General features: G+C 38.4%; 1 protein-coding gene and 1 long non-coding RNA gene across 2 annotated transcripts; both read left to right on the forward strand.

The window, feature by feature from the left end:
• Positions 1-5,750: 5,750 nt before the first annotated feature.
• LOC149047925 (uncharacterized) lies at positions 5,751-7,393 on the forward strand. The gene is made up of 2 exons (XR_016184890.1): positions 5,751-5,872; positions 6,258-7,393. It is a non-coding gene; the product is annotated as an uncharacterized LOC149047925 (long non-coding RNA).
• A 434-nt stretch (positions 7,394-7,827) lies between these two features.
• LOC149047926 (alanine aminotransferase 2-like) lies at positions 7,828-22,481 on the forward strand. The gene is made up of 12 exons (XM_089199941.1): positions 7,828-8,035; positions 10,462-10,548; positions 11,171-11,279; positions 14,869-14,999; positions 15,568-15,687; positions 15,928-16,057; positions 17,046-17,259; positions 17,811-17,919; positions 18,230-18,295; positions 19,016-19,171; positions 20,233-20,345; positions 20,794-22,481. The coding sequence occupies exons 1-12, from the start codon at positions 7,913-7,915 to the stop codon at positions 20,897-20,899; spliced, it is 1,464 nt and encodes a 487-aa protein (XP_089056067.1). The 5' UTR covers positions 7,828-7,912; the 3' UTR covers positions 20,900-22,481.
• The last annotated feature ends 1,715 nt before the right edge of the window (positions 22,482-24,196 follow it).

Raw genomic sequence — 24,196 nt, forward strand, 5'->3', positions numbered from 1 at the left:
TATTTATGATAATTTCCAAAACATGCCGTTGTGCATTTTATTATCTCTAAATTATTATCCAACTGTACTAGGTAGAGTACAAATGACGTGCGAATCAAGTACACTTATATCTTGCGATATTAGACATATTAAGAGGAACTTATCTATAGAAACAGCACCGAGACGCATGATCATGGGTTTTCACAAGCAGACCTGATCATTAAATATTAGTCTCCTATGTAACAATTGTTTTAACAGATAGTTTTATTTTCAATCAAAATCTTCCATTTGCTGATATGCAAACCTGCTGCCGGAGTTTCATTCAAAAGTCCTTAGAAACTACATATGGTTTCTGGTTACCAAAATTTGAGTCAATGTGTTCTCAGAAACCAAACTATACCTACTACACCGTACTTCATGAAACTACACCAAACTATACCTACTACACCGTACTACATCAAACTACATCAAACTACACCAAACTATATCAAACTATACCTACTACACCGTACTTCATCAAACTACACCAAACTACACAAAACTAAACCTACTACACTGCACTACATCAAACTACATCAAACTACACCAAACTATACCTTCTACACCGTGCTACATCAAACTACATCAAACTTCACCAAACTATAAGTTCTACACCTACTACACCACACTGCAACTTCTACACCTACTACACCAAACTACAACTTCTACGCCTACTACACCACACTGCAACTTCTACACCTACTACACCAAGCTACAACTTCTACACCTACTACACCACACTACAACCTCTACACCTAGTACACCACACTACAACTTCTACACCTACTACACCAAACAACAACTTCTACACCTACTACACCAAAAACTTCTATACCTACTACACCACACTACAACGTCTACACCTACTACACCAAAGTACAACTTATAAGCCTACTGCACCACACTACATTTTCTACGCCTACTACAAAAAACTACACCAAACTAGAACTTCTACACCTACTACAAAAAACTACAACTTCTACACCTATTACACCACACCGTGACACAAAACTACAACTTCTCCACCTACTTCACCAAACGACAACTTCTAAACCTACTACACCACAATACAACTTCTACACCTTCTACACCACACTACAACTTCTACAATTACTACACCTAACTACAACTTCTACGCCCACTACACCACACTGCAACGTCTACACCTACAACACCAAACTACATCTTTTTCACCGACTACACGACACTGCAACTTCTACACCAACTACACCACACTACAACTTCTACACCTACTACACCAAACTACAACTTCTACACCTACTTCACCAAACCACAACTTCTACACCAACTACACCAAACTACAACTTCTACACCTACTATACCACACTACAACTTCTACCCCTACTACACCAAACAACAACTTCTAAACCAACTACACCAAACTACAACTTCTACACCTACTACACCACACTACAACTTCTACACCTACTACACCACACTACAACTTCTACACCTACTACACCAAACAACAACTTCTACACCTACTACACCAAACAACAACTTCTATACTTACTACACCACACTACAACTTCTACACCTACTACACCAAACTACAACTTATAAGCCTACTGCACCACACTACATCTTCTACACCTGCTACAAAAAACTACAACAAACTAGAACTTCTACACCTACTACAAAAAACTACAACTTCTACACCTACTACACCACACTACAACCTCTACACCCACTTCACCAAACTGCAACTTCTACACCTACTACACCACACTGCAACTTCTACACCTACTACACCAAACCACAAGTTCTACACCTACTACACCACACTGCAACTTCTACACCTACTACACCACACTACAACTTCTACGCCTACTACACCAAACTACAACTTCTACACCTACTACATCAAACTAAAACCTCTACACGTACTACACCAAACCACAACTTCTACACCTACTACACCAAAGTACAACTTCTACACCTACTACAGTAAACTACAATTTCTACACCTACTACACCAAACTACAACTTCTACACCTACTACACCAAACTACAACTTCTACACCTACTACACCAAACTACAACTTCTACCCCTACTACACCAAACTACAACTTCTACACCTACTACACTAAACTACAACTTCTACAACTACTACACCAAACTACAACTTCTACTCCTACTACACCAAACTACAACCTCTACACTTACTACATGAAACTACAACTTCTACACCTACTACACCAAACTACAACTTCTATACCTACTACACCACACTACAACTTCTACACCTAATACACCAAACTACAACTTCTACACCTACTACACCAAACTACAACTTTTACACCTACTACACTAAACTAAAACTTCTACACCTACTTCACCAAACCACAACTTCTACACCTACTTCGCCAAAGTAGAACGTCTACACCTACTACACCAAACTACAACGTCTACTCCTACTACACCAAACTACAACCTTTACACCTACTACACCAAACTACAACCTCTACACCTACTACACCTAACTACAACTTCTACACCTACTACAGCAAACTAAAACCTCTACACCTACTACACCTAACTACAACTTCTACACCTACTACAGCAAATTAAAACCTCTACACCTACTACACCACACAGCAACTTCTACACCTAATACACCAAACTACAACTTCTACACCTATTACACCACGCTACAACCTCTACACCTACTACACCAAACCAGAACGTCTTCACCTACTACACCAAACTACAACCTCTACACCTACTACACCAAACTACAACTTCTGCACCTACTACATCAAACTGCAACTTCTACACCTACTACACCACGCTACAACCTCTACACCTACTACACCACACTACAACTTCTACTCCTACTCCTACTACTCCTACCTCTACAACTTCTACACCTACTACACCAAACTACAACCTCTACACCTACTACACCAAACTACAACTTCTACACCTACTACACCAAACCACAACTTCTACACCTACTACACCACGCTACAACCTCCACACCTACTACACCAAACCAGAACGTCTTCACCTACTACACCAAACTACAACCTCTACACCTACTACACCACACTGCAACTTCTACTCCTACTCCTACTACTCCTACCTCTACAACTTCTACACCTACTACACCACACAACAACTTCTACACCTAATACACCAAACTACAACTTCTACACCTACTACACCAAACCACAACTTCCACACCTACTACACCACGCTACAACCTCTACACCTACTACACCAAACCAGAACGTCTTCACCTACTACACCAAACTACAACCTCTACACCTACTACACCAAACTACAACTTCTACACCTACTACATCAAACTACAACTTCTACACCTACTACACCACGCTACAACCTCTACACCTACTACAGCAAACGACAACTTCTACACCTACTACACCAAACGACAACTTCTACACCTACTACACCAAACTACAACTTCTACACCTACTACACCAAACTACAACTTCTATACCTACTACACCAAACTACAACCTCTACATCAAACTACAATTGCTACACCTACTACACCTACTACACCACACTACTCCTATTCCTACTACTCCTACCTCTACAACTTCTACACCTACTACACTAAACTACAACTTCTACACCTACTACACCAAACTACAACTTCTACACCTACTACACCAAACTACAACTTCTACACCAACTACACCAAACTACAACCTCTACACCTACTACACCAAACTACAACCTCTACATCTACTACACCACACTACAACGTCTACACCTATTATACCAAACTACAACTTATAAGCCTGCTGCACCACACTACATTTTCTACGCCTACTACAAAAAAAACTACACCAAACTAGAACTTCTACACCTACTACACAAACTACAACCTCTACACCTACTACACCAAACTACAACCTCTACACCTACTACAGCAAACGACAACTTCTACACCTATTACACTAAACTACAACTTCTACACTTACTACACCAAACTACAACTTCTACACCTACTACACCAAACTACAACTTCTACACCTACTACACCAAACTACAACTTCTACGCCTACTACACCACACTGCAACTTCTACACCTACTACACCAAACTACAACTTCTACACCTTCTACACCGCGCTACAACCTCTACACCTACTACACCAAACGACAACTTCTACACCTACTACACTAAAGTACAACTTCTACACCTACTACACCACACTACAACTTCTAAACCTACCACACCAAACTAAAACTTCTACACTTACTACACCACACTACAACTTCTACACCTACTACACCAAACCACAACTTCTGCACCTACTACACCAAACTACAACTTCTACACCTACTACACCAAACTACAACGTCTACACCTACTACACCAAACTACAACTTCTACACCTACTACACCTACTACACCAAACTACAACTTCTACACCTACTACACCAAACTACAACCTCTACACCTACTACAGCAAACGACAACTTCCACACCTACTACACTAAACTACAACTTCTACACTTACTACACCAAACTACAACTTCTACACCTACTACACCAAACTACAACTTCTACACCTACTACACCAAACTACAACTTCTACGCCTACTACACCACACTGCAACTTCTACACCTACTACACCAAACTACAACTTCTACACCTTCTACATCACGCTACAACCTCTACACCTACTACACCAAACGACAACCTCTACACGTACCACACTAAAGTACAACTTCTACACCTACTACACCACACTACAACTTCTAAACCTACTACACCAAACTAAAACTTCTACACTTACTACACCACACTACAACTTCTACACCTACTACACCAAACCACAACTTCTGCACCTACTACACCAAACTACAACTTCTACACCTACTACACCAAACTACAACGTCTACACCTACTACACCAAACTACAACGTCTACACCTACTACACCAAACTACAACTTCTATACCTACCACACCAAACTACAACCTCTACATCAAACTACAATTGCTACACCTACTACACCACACTACACCAAACTATTACTTCTACACCTACTACACCAAACTATGAGGTGTTCTCTAGAATACTGAGTTTCTTCTATCTCGCCGAGACTAGCGGTGAACGTATAAATGCCTGCATCTTGCATCTATAAGTAGTTGTTAAAGTTCTTCCCAAGAGGTAATTAAGCGCTGATCATCCTGTTTGTTTGTTTGTTTGTTCGTAGGACAAAAGAGTTCATCTCATTGACTATATAGAGGCAGGAGTAGAGGATCATTTGGAGATGACATTTTCTTTGCTATGGGCTACAGAAACTGAACTGTCAGTTTACCATAATAGAATAACAGAGTTGCAACTAAAGTTCCATGAAAGCTTAGAAAATAATCAGAAACTCTTACAGTCAGTGGAGGATCATAGTGAGCAGATTCGTGATTTGACCTTGGAGACGAAGCGCTCGGAGATGAAAAGCATCTAACGCAAGAAGTCCATCGAAGAAGTACTCAAGAGAAATAACCTCAAAGAGAAACAAAAATTGATAAAAAAATACGAGTAGTAAAATCGCCCAACAAGAAATAATGATAGACAAAGTGTTAAGGATATCGAACAAAAGAACAGCCTTTTTTTTTTTTATTAGATCAATTATCAATTACTTTGTGTGCCTAGTTACGATCGTAGTTACAATGTTTATCTTTTCCCTATTGGTTTGTAATCGGATCTTTTAGCGTCACCACGCGCATATTAAAGCTAAGTTAGCGTCCCTTTAAGCCAGAGTTTCGCAAGATTTCGCCTTGAACAGCAGTACCTTCGTTATTTCGTTCCAAGCCTTTGGCACAAGCGGGATCGATATGCAAGTGATTTTGTTAGTTTTATTTCAATATGTTTAAGTTTAGTTTTTCACCTTGGGCGATAGCGTACTGTAGTTGTACTGTTGTACTGTACTGTACAACAGTACAACTAATTATCTTGAAATCAAAGGAGTATTTTGAAAGAACTAGATGCTCACACAGCAACGCCCACATTTCAGTCTTTGGGCTGTTAATCAGCCGCAAATGGTCATCGTGTAGCCGATCTTTGAATCTCGAGTAGTTTTAATTTAGCCTTTTATGATTTGTTTATGTTAATTCACGGTAATTGTTGTTATTTTAATCGCGTTATCGACATAGGCACGTAAAGCGTTTCTTTCATGCCTTTCGCACCAATTCAAGTAGATTCATGCATTCGTTATAATATTATTGTAATTTCAGTTTACGATCGTGATCGTGATCTAAATAAACACCGTTAATCGTCATCTTGGTTTTCGTGGTTTCACTACGACCGGTAAAATAGTCCCCACATCAGCGACACTTAGAAAACACGCCTAGCGACACCCCTCGAAGTTTCCTCTTTCGTCAAGCGTCACACAAAGTGCGAGGAAAAAACCTTCAGATTGAGGAGATGGTTCGGAAAAACAGCCGACAGGAGAAGACGATTGAAGACATGGTACAGTAGAACTTTAAACACCTGAAGGAAAGGATAGAAAATGCAGTCAGAACAGACCCCTATCAAGAGACGGTAGTGGAAGGACGAGCCATGAAAAGCCTTTCACGAAGGATGAAACTGCAAAGGTGATATCACACAGATCAAATGGACGATTTATCTGATGACTGAAGTAATGGTTACCGTCCTCGATCCTATAGAAGGGCCACCGCTATCAAGCGTATCTATGTAGAGTACCCTCAGTGATAAGTTGAATTTCCTTATATACATGGAGCTTTAGTTCGCCTGAAGCACAAGGTTTAATGTCGTTTTTGTGAGAGCCAAAGCTTGAGTGATAACACTAATTTTTATTTACACATGGCAATGGAATACTGATGAAAGTAAGCTGAGACTTTTCATAACACTGAGCAAAGACAATGTAAGCATTTTAACCTTAGCAGGGAGAGGTCCAATGGACAGGTCCACTTGAACATTTTTATTGAAATTATGTGACAGTCCTTACAAGTTGTTTGTTCCTAGCGAAAAATGTATCTTAGCTTAGTTTCATTTGAAGCGCGTGTCCATGTCTGCAGATAAGGCCCTTAAGTACCGCAAAAAGGAGAACATTTCAATACTTTTACTGACAAGAAACATGAACGTAGATTTATCATTATTATTATTTTTTGGCACTTTTTTGTACAATAGTTTTTATGTGATCTTTTGCATAAAGTGATCTTTTGAATTCAGATAAGCAAGAAATGTCTCTAATTTAGACAGCGGCCAAGAGCGCAGAAATAGGACAAGTAAAGGAAGAAATAACGAACGGAGATAGAAATAACTGGAACACAAAAGAAACAATTTCCTTTTTCGACTCTGAAGTTGAAGGTTAAAAGGTTTTAAATAAATTGGCAATAGAAACACATTACTAATTTGAGAAAGTGAGAGATGGGGTTGGTTATTCGAGGCTGAAGGCGCTTGCTTAACATTCTGGTCGAGGGGTTGGGCGCTCATTTGGGGGAAGGCGCTTATTCGAGCGCGGGCGCCTACCGCAGTACGATCCCTTTCCGGAGAAATGCCGACAAGAGCACAGATGCATATATTATGACTGGTTAAGCAAATGTTAGCTAATCGCTCTGACGAAGGGCTAACGCTCGAAACGTCAGCTTTTTTACCCTTTACGGTGGCTAATTTACGTTTTCAACCCAGTTGTTAACACTAAATTACCTGCTATACTCTCCCACCGACGCAGCACCACAGTTTCTTTAGAAACTTACCCCTTTATTCATTAGTCAATGTTTGTCACGCAAGATGCGGCTTTGCATTGAGTGCTCTCTCGAGCATTGCGTTACATCCAATTTTGCGTGACTGAAACAAGATCTATATTGGTTCACCGTTTGAGGCTAAATCGACGAAAAAGATTTCCGTGGATTCTCATCCACTTCAGATGGAAACGGCAGCGCAAGAAATCTTGACGGATAAAACTATCAATCCAGTGTTCCAGAGAGCCTCTAATGTTAGAGGATGGGTCAATGCTCGCGCTTACGAAATAAAGCACGAAATGGCACTGGTAAGTGTTCTCTACAGCTTGCTTTGAGTAATCCAAACCCATAACCCAAGCTTCCCTGCCTTCTTTGTTCGATATATTTGGAAGCAAAACATGTTGCAGCTTTGTAGCTGTTTGACCGCCCTGGAATCTCACATCTATGGTCGTTTGTTTTCGTCTGAAACTTTCGCTTGATTAAGTGATTTGTATGATTCCCACGAGATAAAGTGATTTGCATGGTCCTCTCCCCTCTGTAAAAGCCAAATGAAGTCTCTTCTGAGCTAGCTGAGATCATTGCAGACGGAAAATTTTGAAATATCATTAAAATTCTGACCTTAAATCGGTCTTTGGTACTCGTTTGAATGTTTCAGTGAGTCCGTTTGAAATGGAATGCAAATGTTAGAGGCCTCGTAGTTTTCGTTCTAAAGATGAGGGGGGTGAATAGGCTAACGGTCGACGGATTCTGAGAATTATTTTACTCGGATATCGGATTCAGAGCGAAATTTTAGCGGATTTGTGGATCCTGGAATTGCAGCGGTTCGCGGTTTTATCGAGTTTTTGGATCCGGATTTTGGATTCTGCTTGTGAGGATCGGAAGTTCGGACCTGCTGTGTTTACATGTAAGATTTTACGCCAGTAGCTATAACGGCGTAATTTCTTTCAGTCGGTAGTCTATATATGTAAGGTTTTATGCCAATAACTAACGGTGCAATTTCTTTCAGTAGGTTGTGTATATATATGTAAGATTTTACGCCAGTAACTAACGGCGTAATTTCTTCCAGTCGGTTGTGTTTATATGTAAGATTTAATAATGGCGTAATTTCTTCCAGTCGGTTGTGTTTACATGCAAGATTTTACGCCAGTAACTAACGGTATAATTTCTTTCAGTCGGTTGTGTTTATATGTAAGATTTTACGTCAGTAGCTAACGGCGTAATTTCTTTCGGTCGGTAGTGTATATATGTAAGATTTTACGCCAGTAACTAACGGCGTAATTTCTTCCAGTCGGTATATTATATACCTGATAATTTGTACGTGATAATTTAAAAAGTGAAAAGTACGAGATATATTTTTTAATATATCAATTAATTCATCAATTATTCTTAAAGTTTGACATGACAAAGGCTTTCACACCAGGTCAGCCTCCTGATGCCTGGTTATCAGTTTATAAATGTGGGTTGAAAGGTTGTAAATTATAATCTGCAAAAAGTTTACTTGGCTTGGTTTATTTAATCAAATGGCCATGATTTGTTCACTCCTTCATCAAGATTCAATCGTGATTCCATAATTCTAGATTTTACCATGGTGAAACCATTTTTTCATGTTTTGGGTCAGGAAATAAAAGGCTTGCCAGATTACTGTTCACAAAAACAACCTGCCACAGCTGATTGGTCACCTGAGTTCACATATTAAAGAGTGCATATTTTCATCATTCTTTGCCATGATCAATGCAGCCCTTGCCAGGGACAAAACTTTTATGTCCATAACTTGTTTTCGCCTTGATAACCACACTGAGATTTTGTGTAAATAGAATTTAATTTATCCTCCAATCAAGGCCAGAGCCCCTCAAGATGAAGGAGCTCATGTGGGGCAAATCACAAGATGAATGTCTCGGTGTATTTTTGTGAAATACAGTGAAATACTCATAAAGTCTTTTAGATCTTAATTCTGATGAATTAAAAGTCCTATGAGACTTTAAATAACCAATTTTTTGCCCTCACTGAGACCTTGAACAAGCATTTTCTAGAGAAAGATGTTGGACAAAGAAAAAATTCTGAGTCCCCATGAAGAATCAAACCTCAGACCTTCGGATTCCGTACTCCGATGAAAGAGGTCTATTACAAAGTTCATATGACGTGCATCCTGCATACTGCTAGGATCAGCAATATCAATATCGTAATGTTTGTAGATATATATTTACCATCCAAAAGAAAGAAAATGAAATTAGTGGAATTATTCTTCTCAGAACATTAAATACAACATTCACACCTTATTGTGCTGAACACAATGTTATATTTTCAAAAAACAGCTGTGTTGTGTAGGAGCTACACTAATATTAAAAGTGCATTCTTGAAAAAATTTTTAAACTTTAGTAGTTGGAAGTACACTTTCTTATAATGAAATTAAAGCCAAATTTTATCTTGCTGAGCAGGTAACTGTTCACAGTCAAACAAACGTATACATATGTGTGTATGTGTCCCAGTAACAGAAGAGTTAGATATACCATTTAAAGTGTATTTTATCAGAACTAGTTTCTGTGTGGTCAAATATATGTATATAGTTAAGTCATGTCCTCTCATTGTTACATTCAGAAAATCTGTTTCCTTCTCTTAATTGATTTCATTAGTGTAGTCACAGACTTAACATGGTAAAGCTTTGCTGGAGGAAAACAAAATCAGCTGTAGGATACTATACAGTGCGTTAAAAACTGTAAAATCATATTGCCTTTAGGGTGAGAGAAAACCATTTGATGAGGTTGTAATACATTATGGAGACCCTCATGCATTTGGACAGTCACCTATCACCTTTGTAAGACAGGTTGGTACATGTAAATGCACAACTTCACATTACTGGACCTTGTTACAACTGAAGTTACTTTTCGGTTGCCTCATCTCGGCAGACAAAAATACTGTAAACTCTTTTGTGAGCCTTGCTCTTCAATAAGCCCTCTCTTTTGTGAACCCCCTTTCTTATAAGCCACTCTTTAATAAGCCCTCTCACTCAAAAAATCCACCTCTCTTATTAATCCCCTCCCAGTTAAGCCCCCTTCCCTCTCTAACAACTCTGCTCCTCATCCTTTTCCTCGACAAAATCTTGAAAAATGGGACGTGGAAATACGCCATATCATTGTTTAAGTCTGTATTTGTTACTGTTTCAAAAAACTGATGGTTTGCACCAAAGTACATGTAATAGATTCTAATTTTACACAGTATTTCTTGCAAGTGGACACCATTCAAAAAAAAAAAAGGAATCGTTCCATTGTGGGCCCATAGTGTGTTTAACTTAACCTCCTCTATTATGCTACATCTCCAAAAATGTCTTGGATATTTATCTGAATGCTTTGATATCTAATAATTAGATTGATTAGAGTATATTCTACCCATTATCCATTATTTTAAACCAACAAGAGGACTACTAAGGAAATTATTTGTATCTTTAGTGTTTAGCCTGCCTCCTTTGTCCACAATTTCTCAAAGACCCACAATTCCCAAAGGATGTAAAGGAAAAGGCTCGCAGAATCCTTAAAGCAACACCAGGTTTTGCCATAAGTAGGTAGCAAATTCGTTCTTCTTAAGGTTCTATGAGTACGTTTAGTAACATTATGTTTTGTTTGATGGTGTTTTTTTGCCTTTTTTTTTTTTTACCCCTCTCCTTTACTTTGTGCTGCTTTGGGATAAGCACGGTAGGACTTGATTTGTGCTTTTGGTATTTGGTGCTCTATTGTACTTTTCAACCTTCTTTGTTTTTGATTTACAATTTGATTACTCTTTTTTTGTAAGTGATTATTAATCTATTCAGATACCTCATTTTCATAACCTGCCTAAACCCAAGGGTTGCACCACAGGAGCAAAACGGAGATATATATGTATTTTCTTGAGTTTATACCATACATGTGAAAAGTGTGTTGTGAACCTTTTCAGTTTCTGAGTGGTGCATACTAAAATAGTTATTCAACTCAGTGTCAGTGAAAGCTGGGGCAAATCTAGAGAAGGGGTGTAAGAATTATGCACCCCGCTTTCCTCACCCAGGTTGGATCTAAGTTCACCTGACGTTATTCCCTAGTCATAAACTTACTTCCATCTTCGTTGCTCGCTTTTTAAGGCCCATTTTTACCCTTGGTGCAACGCGCGCCGCGACCCAATTTCGTACAACACGAAATTCCAAGATTACTGAAAACCTTCTAAAACCGTCTTTCTCAAGAGCCATCCTGGACGTACAGTCAATTGTTTTATGGTAAATACATTCGCCGTCCGTCATCTTACAGTTTCCTTACAGTATTTTGAATTTTGATTGCTAGAATCTGAAGAAAAGTTGTTTCAAGTTTCACGCTTGGATCTCTTCGTGCTCTGTGAACAGGGCCGGCGAAAAGGACAACGTTCGAACTTTTTCACTTTCTAGAAGCGCTTGTGGATTCTAAATAAAGATAAAATATTTTCTAATAGAAATTAGTTTTTTTCAAAGAGAAATATGGAAAACATATCAAACTCATGGGGTACAAATAGTCTTGACATGAATGTAGTGACCACGCCCACTTCAACACCCCACTCAAATCGAGTGTAATTTTCGAATGTTTTACCATCGTGCGGATTGTCTACAGAAAAAGCACTCAATGTACCTCTGAAATATTAAACTATAATATTGTGGCTTTCTATTTCGCTAATTTTCTAACTTGAAGGTAAAGTTTTTCCCTCGTCATTTTTACCTTTTCTCCGAGCGGTTGCGTGAAATTAACAAGGCGTTTTTGATCAAAACATGACCGAGCGAAGGGTCTCGGGCGATATCTCTTTTACGCAGGCGCAAATTAAAAATGTACCGCCAGAATCAAAAAGAGGAACAAATTTCCTTTGTTTTGATATGTAAAGTGTCGAACAAAAAGCAGATTTACCTTCGTCAAATGGCGTTTCAAAACAGCTGTATCTTCCTCCTTTTGATTTTTCCTGTTTTGTAAGCGTGAAAGCAGTAGGAGAGGGATCGGGAAACTCAGAAAGCGCTTCGGGAATTAATCTGCCATCGTTTACTTACAAGATAAACAAGTAAGATTTGTGAAGTTCGTTGAAGTATGAAGTCTAAATAAATGCCTTTTTAAAGCTTGTTTGCTGGATTTTTCGTAAAATTCCCTGATTAATTTTTCGTTTCAGCTTACTAGTTTATACTATTTCAAAGCAATGTCAAGACGAAGACTGAGAACCATGAGTCGGTCCTTTCAACAATCGTAAACAAAGTGTTTGAGCAATCAGGTATACGAGGTGTAATAATCAATAGCCGCATATCAGAAGTCTTCAGAAAGAAAGTATTCTGCCTTCAGAAAGCTGTCAAGAAAGCTAATAATCGTGGCGGAAGGCAATTAAACGGGCCCTCGGTATCGATTTAATATCATATCGATCTCAATATCATACAGTTTTGTATCTTTCTTCCGTGGATTCGCCTTTCTAACGAGGGTGTATGTTGAGAATTCATTGCAAAATCGCTTTGTGTTTTTTAATTTCCCTCTTTGACCTGTCCGCCATTTTGAAAAATCGTAACGGAGAGCATGCGCATTACGTGGGGTTAGTGGCTGCGTACACCTGGAACCGAGAAAAACAAATGTTCGTCGCACTGGGGAAAGAGTTTGATATGATCAGACTGCCAGGTGTTGAGTTATTCAAGTTATTCGGAGGTGTTTTAAGAAAATTTTCTAAGTGTCACGCTTGGATCTCATCGTACTCTTGTTAGAAATAATTTCCTAACACTCGTCGTTCAGTTGACTATTTCTTTTGTTCACTCTATTACGCAAGTTATTACAACGGGGACTAGCTCTGATCTTGACTTACACAACACAACACTGTTCTATTTTGCTTTATCTCTGATTGAAAGATACTGTGCACTAGCTTATGAAGGTGGCACTAAAGGTGACACTACTAAGCTGTCAATCTTCTTCTATCGTCATCATTCTATCTCAATCAGCGAATCACGTTAAGTTACGTACGACAGACCCTGCATAATATGTTTGCGTCTTCGAGTTTACGTAGTTACAAAATCATTTTCTACCCTAAATTTCTTACACTTACGATTAAGATCGACCAGAACAGAAGCAAGATTAAGCAAGAGTACAAAAATTATAATAAACTTAGTAACAGAATTAAAATCATACTTGAAAAGGTATCTTAAAAGAAAACTGTCCTTGAAGGTTGTTACATAACAGCAGAGTAAACACAAAATTCGAAGAAGGAAAGTACCGCCCCTAAGAAAACTACGTGCTATTCGCGTAAGTTATCTGATTACAAATTCAGTGCGGCAGATGAAAGTACTTCACGTTTACACCTTAAATCACCTCTAAGAAAAAGAGGTGTCGAACGTTTTAAATTAAAAACTGAAAACTATTGGCTGCCCGGAAGCGCTTGAGGATTGAAAATAAAGGTAGAACACTTTCGTATAAATATTTTTAAAAAATATCGGACTTCCGGTCGTATAGTTATTTTAAGACCATGTCCGGCTGCCGGACGTTTAGTCACTTCATTGCAGGAACGTCAGCGACACTGACAGCTTGCTTTACAGTTCTTATTTGCTGCTTTGCATGGACAACAACCTCAATCACTCTTTCGAGCGCAAGCTCTTCTTCACGGGAAGGAAACTTCAACTGACCCCTTGGTACTATTTAAGAAGGATGGCGTACTTTAATAACAAAAAATTGATGTAAGAATGAAAACGTGGTGGATCAAGATTTTCACCTGACCTTCCTCGGAATGCTCGAAAGGAGTTTCCGACCCATAAGCGTTTACTACCTCGGAATCTTCTAAATCAATGGATTCATCTGATTCCATACCGGACTAAAACGTAGAGTATTGTTTTAAACAGAATTATTTTGACAAGTTCACCAAACTCATCGGAGAAAACGCAGGAGTTATTTTGAGACAACGTGGCAAGGTTAAAATAACTGACCAATCAGATTCGCTATTGAAACAAAAGCTGTGGTTCAACACAAAAAACGACCGCGTTGCATCAAGGTTGGAAATGGGCCTTTAAAATCAGTTTACGTCACTCGTCTTTTACGTCATTCTCTAATGGTGTACCCACTCCTAAGAAAAATCTTGGACCCTAACCCCTGGAAAGTGTTTGGAAATTATCCACTCCACTGTGGTGGAGTGTATCTTTTATTAGGTTCGTACACAAACACTATTGGATTAAGACTCATTCGCGAGGATGTAGCCAAATACATTTCCAGAAGAGATGGTTACCCAGCTGATGTTGATGACGTCATTTTAACTAATGGAGGGGCAATAGGAATCCAGGTGAGAGACTAGAACTCTTTCTACTGGGTTGCAGTTTATCTGCTGATCAAAGTCGTGTGTCTGCTTAGTTATAAATCAGGTGTAAAACGTGATGAGGGCGACATGTGGTTAGAGCGAAAACAGTGGTTTACGTAAGCTGACTAGACAAGTTTGCCATTTTGAAATTTAGCGTGACCATTAACATTTCAGAGTAGCAACTGTTGCAGATATCAGTCTTTTCAGGTTACCTACATGCCTGCGACAACTTTACTTTTAAAACGATGCATAGAGTAGAGCAACGTTTGAGGCACGACGCCGAGAAATCATGTGAAGTATTTCCATTTTAGCTTTTCAGTTTCAAAGGGTACATCGAAGAAGGAGAAGAAATTCCAATAAGATGGACTTTAGTAGCGAATTTGTATGTGTATGTACAATGTAGACCCGCCTGCGTGCGTTGGCTGTAACTTAGTGTGGCAGTGTTTGTGAAAAGTAGTACTTTAATTTGGATGACCAGAAATACTGCGATTACCACGCAAGGTTTGTTTCGTCTCTGTGAAATTTTCATTTTCTTCGAAATTTTCTTCTACAGATAGGCCTAGCATCACTTGGTACTGATATGCCGAACGGCAAACTAAAGCCAGGGCTTATGATTCCCATTCCAGTTTTTCCTCAGTACAAGTCCAGGATTGTAGAATTCAACCTCTACGAGGTAATGCTGACGTTGAATACTTACATTCCGCATCTCTTTACTGATTCATTTGCATACTCAGTTTAACGTTTCTTATTCTTTGTATCCTAGTGCTTCATTATTGGACAAGTAGAACTTAACAAAAGAAAAAAATAGAATATATGAAGGTCTGATATCAATCAGTGATTCATGTAGATTAAAGTCCATAAGAGGAATGACCCAGCTTATGATTGCTGTGCTAAAACTGATCTTTCTACTCAGATCCCTTATTATTTGGAGGAAGAAAATAACTGGTCTTTTAACATCGGTGAAATGAAGAAAGCCATAGATGAGGCCAGGCCACACTGTGAGCCAAGAGGACTGGTACTGATTAATCCTGGTAATCCTACAGGTAAGACGTATGTTTGTAACCATGGTAAATAGTGCTGTGGTTGGAGATGAACCTGATGTCGAATGAGTGAAGCAGAAGTGTTTTTTCGTTCTCGAGAATAAAAACTCCCAGAGGGAAAATAAGCACACATGGAGATAATGAAAATTATTCAAATGGAAGGCATGGAAAAAATATTTGGCTCGAGGTCATGATATACGGACTGAGCGCAGCGAGGTCTGTGCGTCATGACCGAGAACCAAATATTTCAGCCTGACAAAAGTTAGTCAATAAGCATTTTATCACATGACCACTTAGAGTTGAAAATTTTGAAAATTTGGTTCAACCTAAGTAGGACGCGATATACGGGCGCACGCGGGAGAATTATAAAAAATATTCGGCAATTAAAAAATTTTTGCTTTGTTTTTTCGAGTCAGAGCAAAAATATCACAATTCATCGAAAGATGCAATTGTGTTTTTACCCTTTTTTTCCTTCAAGTTTTTGCAAAAAAGCCGTGTGAGTGCGGGCCGAATGGCTTTTTTCCGGAGCGACTCACGTCAATCCGTCCGGTCGTACACATTTCAGCTTTCACCATGATTTTCTATGGGATTGCACGCGCGAGGCTAGGCGGGTCATATGGTAATTATCAACTATTCACCGAAGTGGAGGTGAATAGTGGCGGATACTTAGCTCGCTGCTTCGCGGCTCGGTGGATATCCACCACTTGTAAAAATTAAACTCTTGACGCGTGATTTTGTCTCAAAGGCTGCTCGGCTGCTTTTGCTCATTTATTTATTTCTATATTTATTACATTTCCAATATTGCCTTTACAGCAGAATTCACACGTGGCTTATTGACACACTGTAAAATTGTTAAATAGTGGATGCTGGATTTGGTGTTGTTATAATTCCTGTGTTGTTCAACCGCCATTTCGGAGGTCTCTTTAGCCTGTGATTCGTCATCCAAATCAATACCCGTAGGATGACCTTTGCGTCTATCTTTCATATTCAGGACAGATTTTAAGCTACGACAACATAAGAGAAGTCATCAAATTTTGCGCACGAGAGAAACTGGTTTTATTTGCGGATGAAGTGTATCAAGAAACAGTCTTTATAAAGGGAGTCCCATTCCACTCGTGCAGAAAGGTTTTGAGGGACCTGGGATCTGAATACAACAACTTTCAACTGATGTCGCTCAACTCCGCTTCCAAAGGATTTTATGGCGAGTGAGTGGAAAGGCCACATTATGAACAACAGTGCGGCTTAATTATTTGTACAAAATCATATCATCATCACCCGTGTTTTCATTTGAAGTTTTCGTTAAGAGACAGGGAAGGAAGGGGGACTTCACGGGTTGTTTGCGGTACGCCAAAAATATGCTTTAAGATGTTCAACGTGAAATTTCTTTAGACGATTTCTTAGCTTTTGAGTTCGTGAACGTGATATTTAAAAGAAAATATTCAAGATGAAGGAGATAAGCAATTTTAAAATTTCGTGTACTAATGCACAGTTTACCCCTCAACGTTTTTGCAAATTTACAAAAAAAAAATCGAACAAAATTTATCGTGACTTGACCATATCCCACATTTTTCTAGCAGGCAGGAATAGTTGATAAGGTTTACACTGCTAAATTGGGGCGAAACGATATGCAAACGCAGGGTAAATACCGAATGACATACATGATCTTACGCAGGGTAAATACCGAATGACATGCGGGTTCTTATAAGAAATATTTTCACTCTCCTTAAAGAACATTTCATTTATTTTATTTTTGTAGATGTGGTTTGAGAGGAGGGTATCTTGAGCTGGTCGGATTCAGCAACGCAGTCAAATTGCAGTTTAGAGATATGATGTCTCCTAGTGTTAGTGGCTCGACTATTGGGCAGGTATTAGTAAAGTTTCTTAATTTTAAACATGTAAATAACCACATGATAAGGCATTCGGTTTAACAGGAACAGAACGGTCAGCATGCCAAACCGTTTAACCGTCCAATGAGTGTTATCTCTTTTCACAAAATGAGAGATTTCACATACAGAGAGAAGTACCAAACCACGCATCAGTACATATATCTGCTGTACTGAAACGGCTTTTTGACTTCTATTCAAGGACTGATGGGAAAGTGAAACGTTACTTGAGAAAAATACAAGAACAAAAGAATTTACTTAACCTCGCTTGATTTTTTTTTCTGTTTTTAAGGCTGCCATGAGCTTAATTTGTTGTCCGCCTCAGCCTGGAGACGAGTCGTATGAAATTTTTATACAGGTTTGTAGCGAAGGTCTGGACCTTTCCTAACTTGCTGACAAGGAGAACTTGTTTAACAATCAAGAGCCTCTTTAGTTGATGATCATTTCCTTTATTCTCGTGACCTTAAAGTGTGACCCAGGGGCGATATTGTAAGGAAAAATTAGATGCAAGTCACTCTTAGGGGTTAAAAGGGTTGAAAGACTTTGTTTGCTGATTTAGATTGAAGTCATGTTTGCTAAATAATTATTGCTTAGTTATACTAGATAAAGTAATTTTTTACGATTTTAAAATTTGTTGCGTGAAACTCGTCAGAGACCAAAATCAGTCAATGATGGTGAGGCAAACAAATTTCCGTTCGTTTCTAAGGCTCGTAACATATGAACTTTGAACCTTGGAAACAAACGGAAGTTTAGGCCCGTGTTCAAGACAAAAAGATTCCGTGACACTACAATCACTTTTAATTCCCTCAAAGTCTAAACTAGTTAATCGGAATTTTACATTTGATCGACATATTCTATTTATAAATGTACCAGATGTACAAAACAGCTTTTTTAGAAACGTGGTTTAAACCACTTGTAATTCTTTTTAATGTTATTATTATTATTAATATTATCCTATGTAATAATCATGTAATTCAATTTTTTAGTTGCGAAGCGATATAAATCTTATCTCTACTTAACTCTCTATCTCTCATGATCCTATGAGAGACTTCGATATATTTGTAGCTTTGTTTTGTAGGAGAAGACGGCCATTTTGGGGTCTTACGAAAGGAAAGCGAAAATTACCACTGCAATGTTGAATTCTTTAGAAGGAGTGACGTGTAATGAAGTAACTGGTGCCTTGTATGCTTTCCCCAGAATTCGTCTTCCTCAAAAAGCTATCGAGGAAGCCAAGGTGAGGAAGTGAGCTATGGATGTGACGATAAGTTTACTCACTATAACTCAGTAGATACACAAATGTATTTCAAAGGGACGAACCTTCGAGATGATACTCGTTATTTTATTCTCAGTTCGTGAGCGGGCGGTATTCTACAAATCCTGCGATCTGATTGGTTCCGACAGCAGGTACTAGTCTCCCATCCGGCCCGCTCTCAGCTGATAACGGGCGGTATATGTTTTGTGTTGAGTCGCTTTGCAGAACGTCTGTAGCTTCGTTGTAATTATTCATTTTGTTTTGCCAGCTGGGCAGCATTTTTAAGCGAAGACTTCGTTCACGACCTTTAACCGATAAACTATTCATTAATTCTCTCCTCTCTCTCTCTCTCTCTCTCTCAAATCACTTCAGTTTTTTCGCAAATATTAATTTCAAGGTGATTTTTTTCATATCAAAGGTTCTTTCTGAAGATATTGACACGCGGCCTAAAAACCGTCTGTAATTTAAACATACTTCACATAAAGTAACTCAGAAACTTGTAACGAGAGGTATTTATGATAGAAAATTCCATTAATCAATGTAACTTTAATTCATTTAATATCTGAATTCTCCAAAACAAATTGTTAGTTCTAAAACGTTGAACGAAGTGTTGAAGTCACCTTCAAATTTACTTACGCTAATTCTAAGCAAGTCCCTTGAATTTTGACATTTCCATAATTGAACTGAGAAACCGAAGCAATTCGATAAGTAAAATTCGCATTAAATCCCCTTGTGTCTAGCTGGAAAAAGCGTCTCATTTGACTTAAGTTAACGTTTTAGGTAAATCTTTTAAAAAGGCTAGAAGATAAGAGGTAAATCTTCGAAGATTAATCCTCGTTTAAATAAATAATACTTTCTTTAAGATCTCTGAGCGGTTTTGAAGAAAAAATCGTCGTAAGTAAGGCTGACAGTCAGTGTTTGGCACCTCATCTATTTGTGGACACTACTTTGTCATTTGCCAACTTGGCGTGCATCAGTGGGGAAAGGGTTGCGTTACGAGAAGATCATTTCTATTTCTTTGAATCATTTCCGTTTCTCTTTAGCGTAATAACCTTAACCCAGACGACTTCTATTGCTGGCAGTTGTTGGAAACAACCGGAATAGTCCCCATTCCCGGAGGAAATTATGGACAAAAGGAGGGAACATACCATTTTAGGTCAGTTTCATTTTTCTGCGTTGTCCATGAGATGAGCAGCTAAAATACTATGGGTGATAGCATTGCTTTACAGGACATAACAAGCCGGTTTTTTTCAGCTATCTGATTTGATTCTTGAATATCTGTTTTTTCCTTAAAAGTCTGATGGTAAACCTCGGAGATATGTAAAATTTCCCATTTCTCTCGTGCCCGGCTACGATCGGAGACTATACAGTCATTCACTAAGAGCCATTCGTCACGTGACTGCTGCATACCAACAAACTAAACTTGATTGGTTCTCATTTCATTAGATATTCGTCTCTATACCAGGCCACCCTTTTTTATTTTTATTTCTGTTTTTTTGCTCTAAAATAAGATGAATTTTCATCTTTTAGTAGTTGTTCTACAGCTTGCAAGTACAGGCTTGACTCCTTTCCACTTGTTTTGTTCCTATTTTTTCCTCCTACAGATTGACAATTCTACCCTCTGAAGAAAAAATTACTCCTATGTACGAAAGGCTGAGCAAGTTTCACAAGGAATTCTTGGACAAGTACAAGGACGACAAAGAAAACTAATAGGGATTTCAAACTGAGAGCTCGTTTTTTGTTGGGTATCTACGTATTTTTTCCTGCACTTTTAACTCATTTCACGGTCAATTCAAAGAACATTGTGCTCCAGTTATTGAGTTATTACAGTATTCCTGTACATGCTGCATATAGTGAAGTGTATAACATATTGCTTAGCTCATCTGCATGGTGTATCTGTCATTCTACCAAAAATCTATATATCTCCCTTAAAAAATAATTGGTTTGAAGCCTGGAGTAACAGTTCATCCTGTAATATGATCATACCGTTCAGAAAAGACTCCCTAAAAGGACTGTTGCAAAGGCGGGGGGGGGGGGGTTTACACCTCCCACCCCGTCAGACATGTGGGTATTTTTATTACTTGTCTGAAACCAAACGTTAAACGACAAGATTGAGTATTACTAATCAACTACCCCCCCCCCCCAACCCATCAAAATGCTGGATCTGTACCTGTGTTGTTAGTGGTAGTGACTGACGTTTCGACAACCTGAGGCGGAAGTCCAAATCAGAGTGACTTCGATGATGACTCCGATGACGACTTCCGCTCTAGGACTACTCTTCCCCGGACGATCAGAAATCAAAATCAACTTTATCTAATTTTCTACCGTGTGAATGGCTTCTCCACCATTTTTGAATCAAGTTGGTTAAGAGGAAGTTTAGGAGCAGTCAGTTTCCATTAGGAGGTAGAGGAATGATTCGAGTTATTTATTTCATCTTCAAACGGGTATTAAAGAAATGTAAATACATCAGTGTCAATCAGTTGGTGAAAAGCCAAAGCATGCATATGCATTACATGGTACTAGTGCATGTTTCTTTTGCTTTTAGCTTTGGTGGTTGTTGTTGTTGCTGTTTTTATTTTAATACTTGTACTGTGTCTGCACGCATCTTCTGTATAATGAAAGAGCGATAATATGTAAGATTTTACGCCAGTAACTAACTGCGTAATTTCTTCCAGTTGGTATATTATATACTGTAAGATTTTACGCCAGTAACTAACTACTGCCCGAGGCCGTAGGCCGAGGGCAGAATTTTCAAGACCGAGGTCACAGTTTTTCACCATATTGACCGACCCTTAGCCGGTAAATAATATATTCATTGTTTTTAAACTTGACGAAATTCTTTCCGAAAGAACCCGAATGATTTAGGGCTGTAAATACGGCAAGATCTTCCATAAACTGAACAATTTTTGAGTGAGTAAATGGCAGTTAAAATAGAGGTGATGCAAATTAAAGAGAGATGCCTCAGCGAAACATTTTCATTTCCGTAACGATAAAGGTGATTTAAAAGGCTTCCAAACAAACTTTGAAACATTATTTTTACAAGTATCTGTCACAATCTGACACCTGTCAATTAGAGAGCGCGTAAGAAAAAAAAAAGCGTAGGAACATTTGAAAAACATCAGAACTAGTTTGGCAAGGTCTGTCACGACAATGTTTTCTTCAAAATCAGTCAATGATCTAACGGAAAGTATTATTCACTCTCATCGACCATTCATTCATGTACGAAGATTTACCTCTGTTCATTAAGTAAACGGCGAGGAAAGTAATTGTGAGTAAATTCAATTTTTTTACTTTGAAGTTGTGAGAGTTTGCTCGTTTGTTTGCTTCAATGGCGTGTGTGACTCTGGTCTTTCCTTCACAAAAACTAAATTCGAACGGCACACTCCAACGAGACACAAAGGAATTTAATGCGGCCTTTTCTCAAAAAATTCCTTCAATTTCTGTTGTGCAATTTACGGTACAAATGTCTAAATTGAACGGAATTGGAAAGACTCACCGGGAGCGTATATTTGTTGTAGAACTTAAATTAAAACTTCGCTCGCTCTTTCATTACGAACAAATTGCTCGAGAAAATTCAGATATTAAATGAATGAAAGTTCCATCGTTCAGTTTAACTGTAACCAAATACTTCACGTTTCAACTTTCTGGGTACTTTTTGTGAACGATTAAAATTAATTGCAGACGGTTTTTAGGCCGCTTGTCAACCAACGTAATGACACTATTGTTTATTCAAATTCATTCTGAAACCAATATTTTTCTGTCAACCAAAGTGATTTGATAGAGAGAAAAGAGAGGATTCATAAGTTATTTATCGGCTTGAGGTAGTGACCGATGTGTTTGCTTAAAAATACTGCCCAGCGGGCAAAACGAGGTATATTTATGAAAAAATGACAACGAAATTTGGGATGTACTCGGCGACTCAAGAAAGCGTTACTGTGGCCCGTGGGCAGAGATAGGAAAATACTGACCGGGTAAAGAACCGATCAGATTGCAGGATTCGTTACCGTGCCCTCTAAAAAAACAATAATATGCCGTTATCTAACTACCGAACGCCGACTGATACAAAATTACAAGAGATGTCAGAGAGATTTGTAACTGTCAACTGAGAGTTTTCACAGTCCCGCTAATACGTTACCTGTCCACGGGACAAACCGAGGTTTAGGTTTTTTGGAATTTTTCCCCTATCGGAATCGTTTGTACATATGATAGGCTGAATATCTACGCACACAAGGATTTCGTGTCATAGGCACGACACAGGATAAATCCTGAAATTGGAGGCCTAGGTGGAATCCTTTGGAAAACTATGTCAGCTGGTTGGTCTTATGAGCAGATCAAGCGCTGACGGAATTTGACCGTTTTGATATTTTTCATAGGGATGCAAGAAACAAAACAAAATTTTTTAATGACAAAATAGTTATAGTTATCTGCTAGCGCGTAAAAAGGCTTAAGGGCCTTTTCGTACTAGCGACCTTAGTTGCACTTGCAGACAAAATTAGAATTTCCCGACAAAATCATGGGACAAATTTTTGTTTCGTCTATTTGTTTCGTTACGCAAATGATCGACAAGTTTATCACAGTTTTGTTTACTTATTAGTAGATTTTGTCCAGTTTTTGTCGGAATTGGTTTGTACTTATGATAAGCAAAATATTTACGCAAAAAAAAAAATACATTTCGTGTATAGCGCTTAAAGAAATTAAGCATAAATATTTCAAGTCCTTATTTTGAAGTTCGAAAAAATTTTCTTCATTCATGTCTTTCGTTAAGCTTCTTCTAGTTTTGTTCTCTCCAACATGATAGGTGTTCGAGAGCGACCATGGCAGAATGACATTTATTATTAGGAGTTTCTTCTAAACAAAGGTTATTTTGACAGTCCTCTAAACCAGTTTAAAAATTTGATAACTCTCATCTTTTAAACCCCTTGGATGTTTCTCGAATACAGCATACCTAAAAACAGAACCGGAAATGGAAAGTGAAAGTGCTTTTCTTTGCATTTTGACCAGAACAAC

The sequence above is a fragment of the Pocillopora damicornis genome, chromosome 3 (assembly GCF_964200805.1).
Source record: "Pocillopora damicornis chromosome 3, jaPocDami1.2, whole genome shotgun sequence".
NCBI classification, from domain to species: domain Eukaryota; kingdom Metazoa; phylum Cnidaria; class Anthozoa; order Scleractinia; family Pocilloporidae; genus Pocillopora; species Pocillopora damicornis.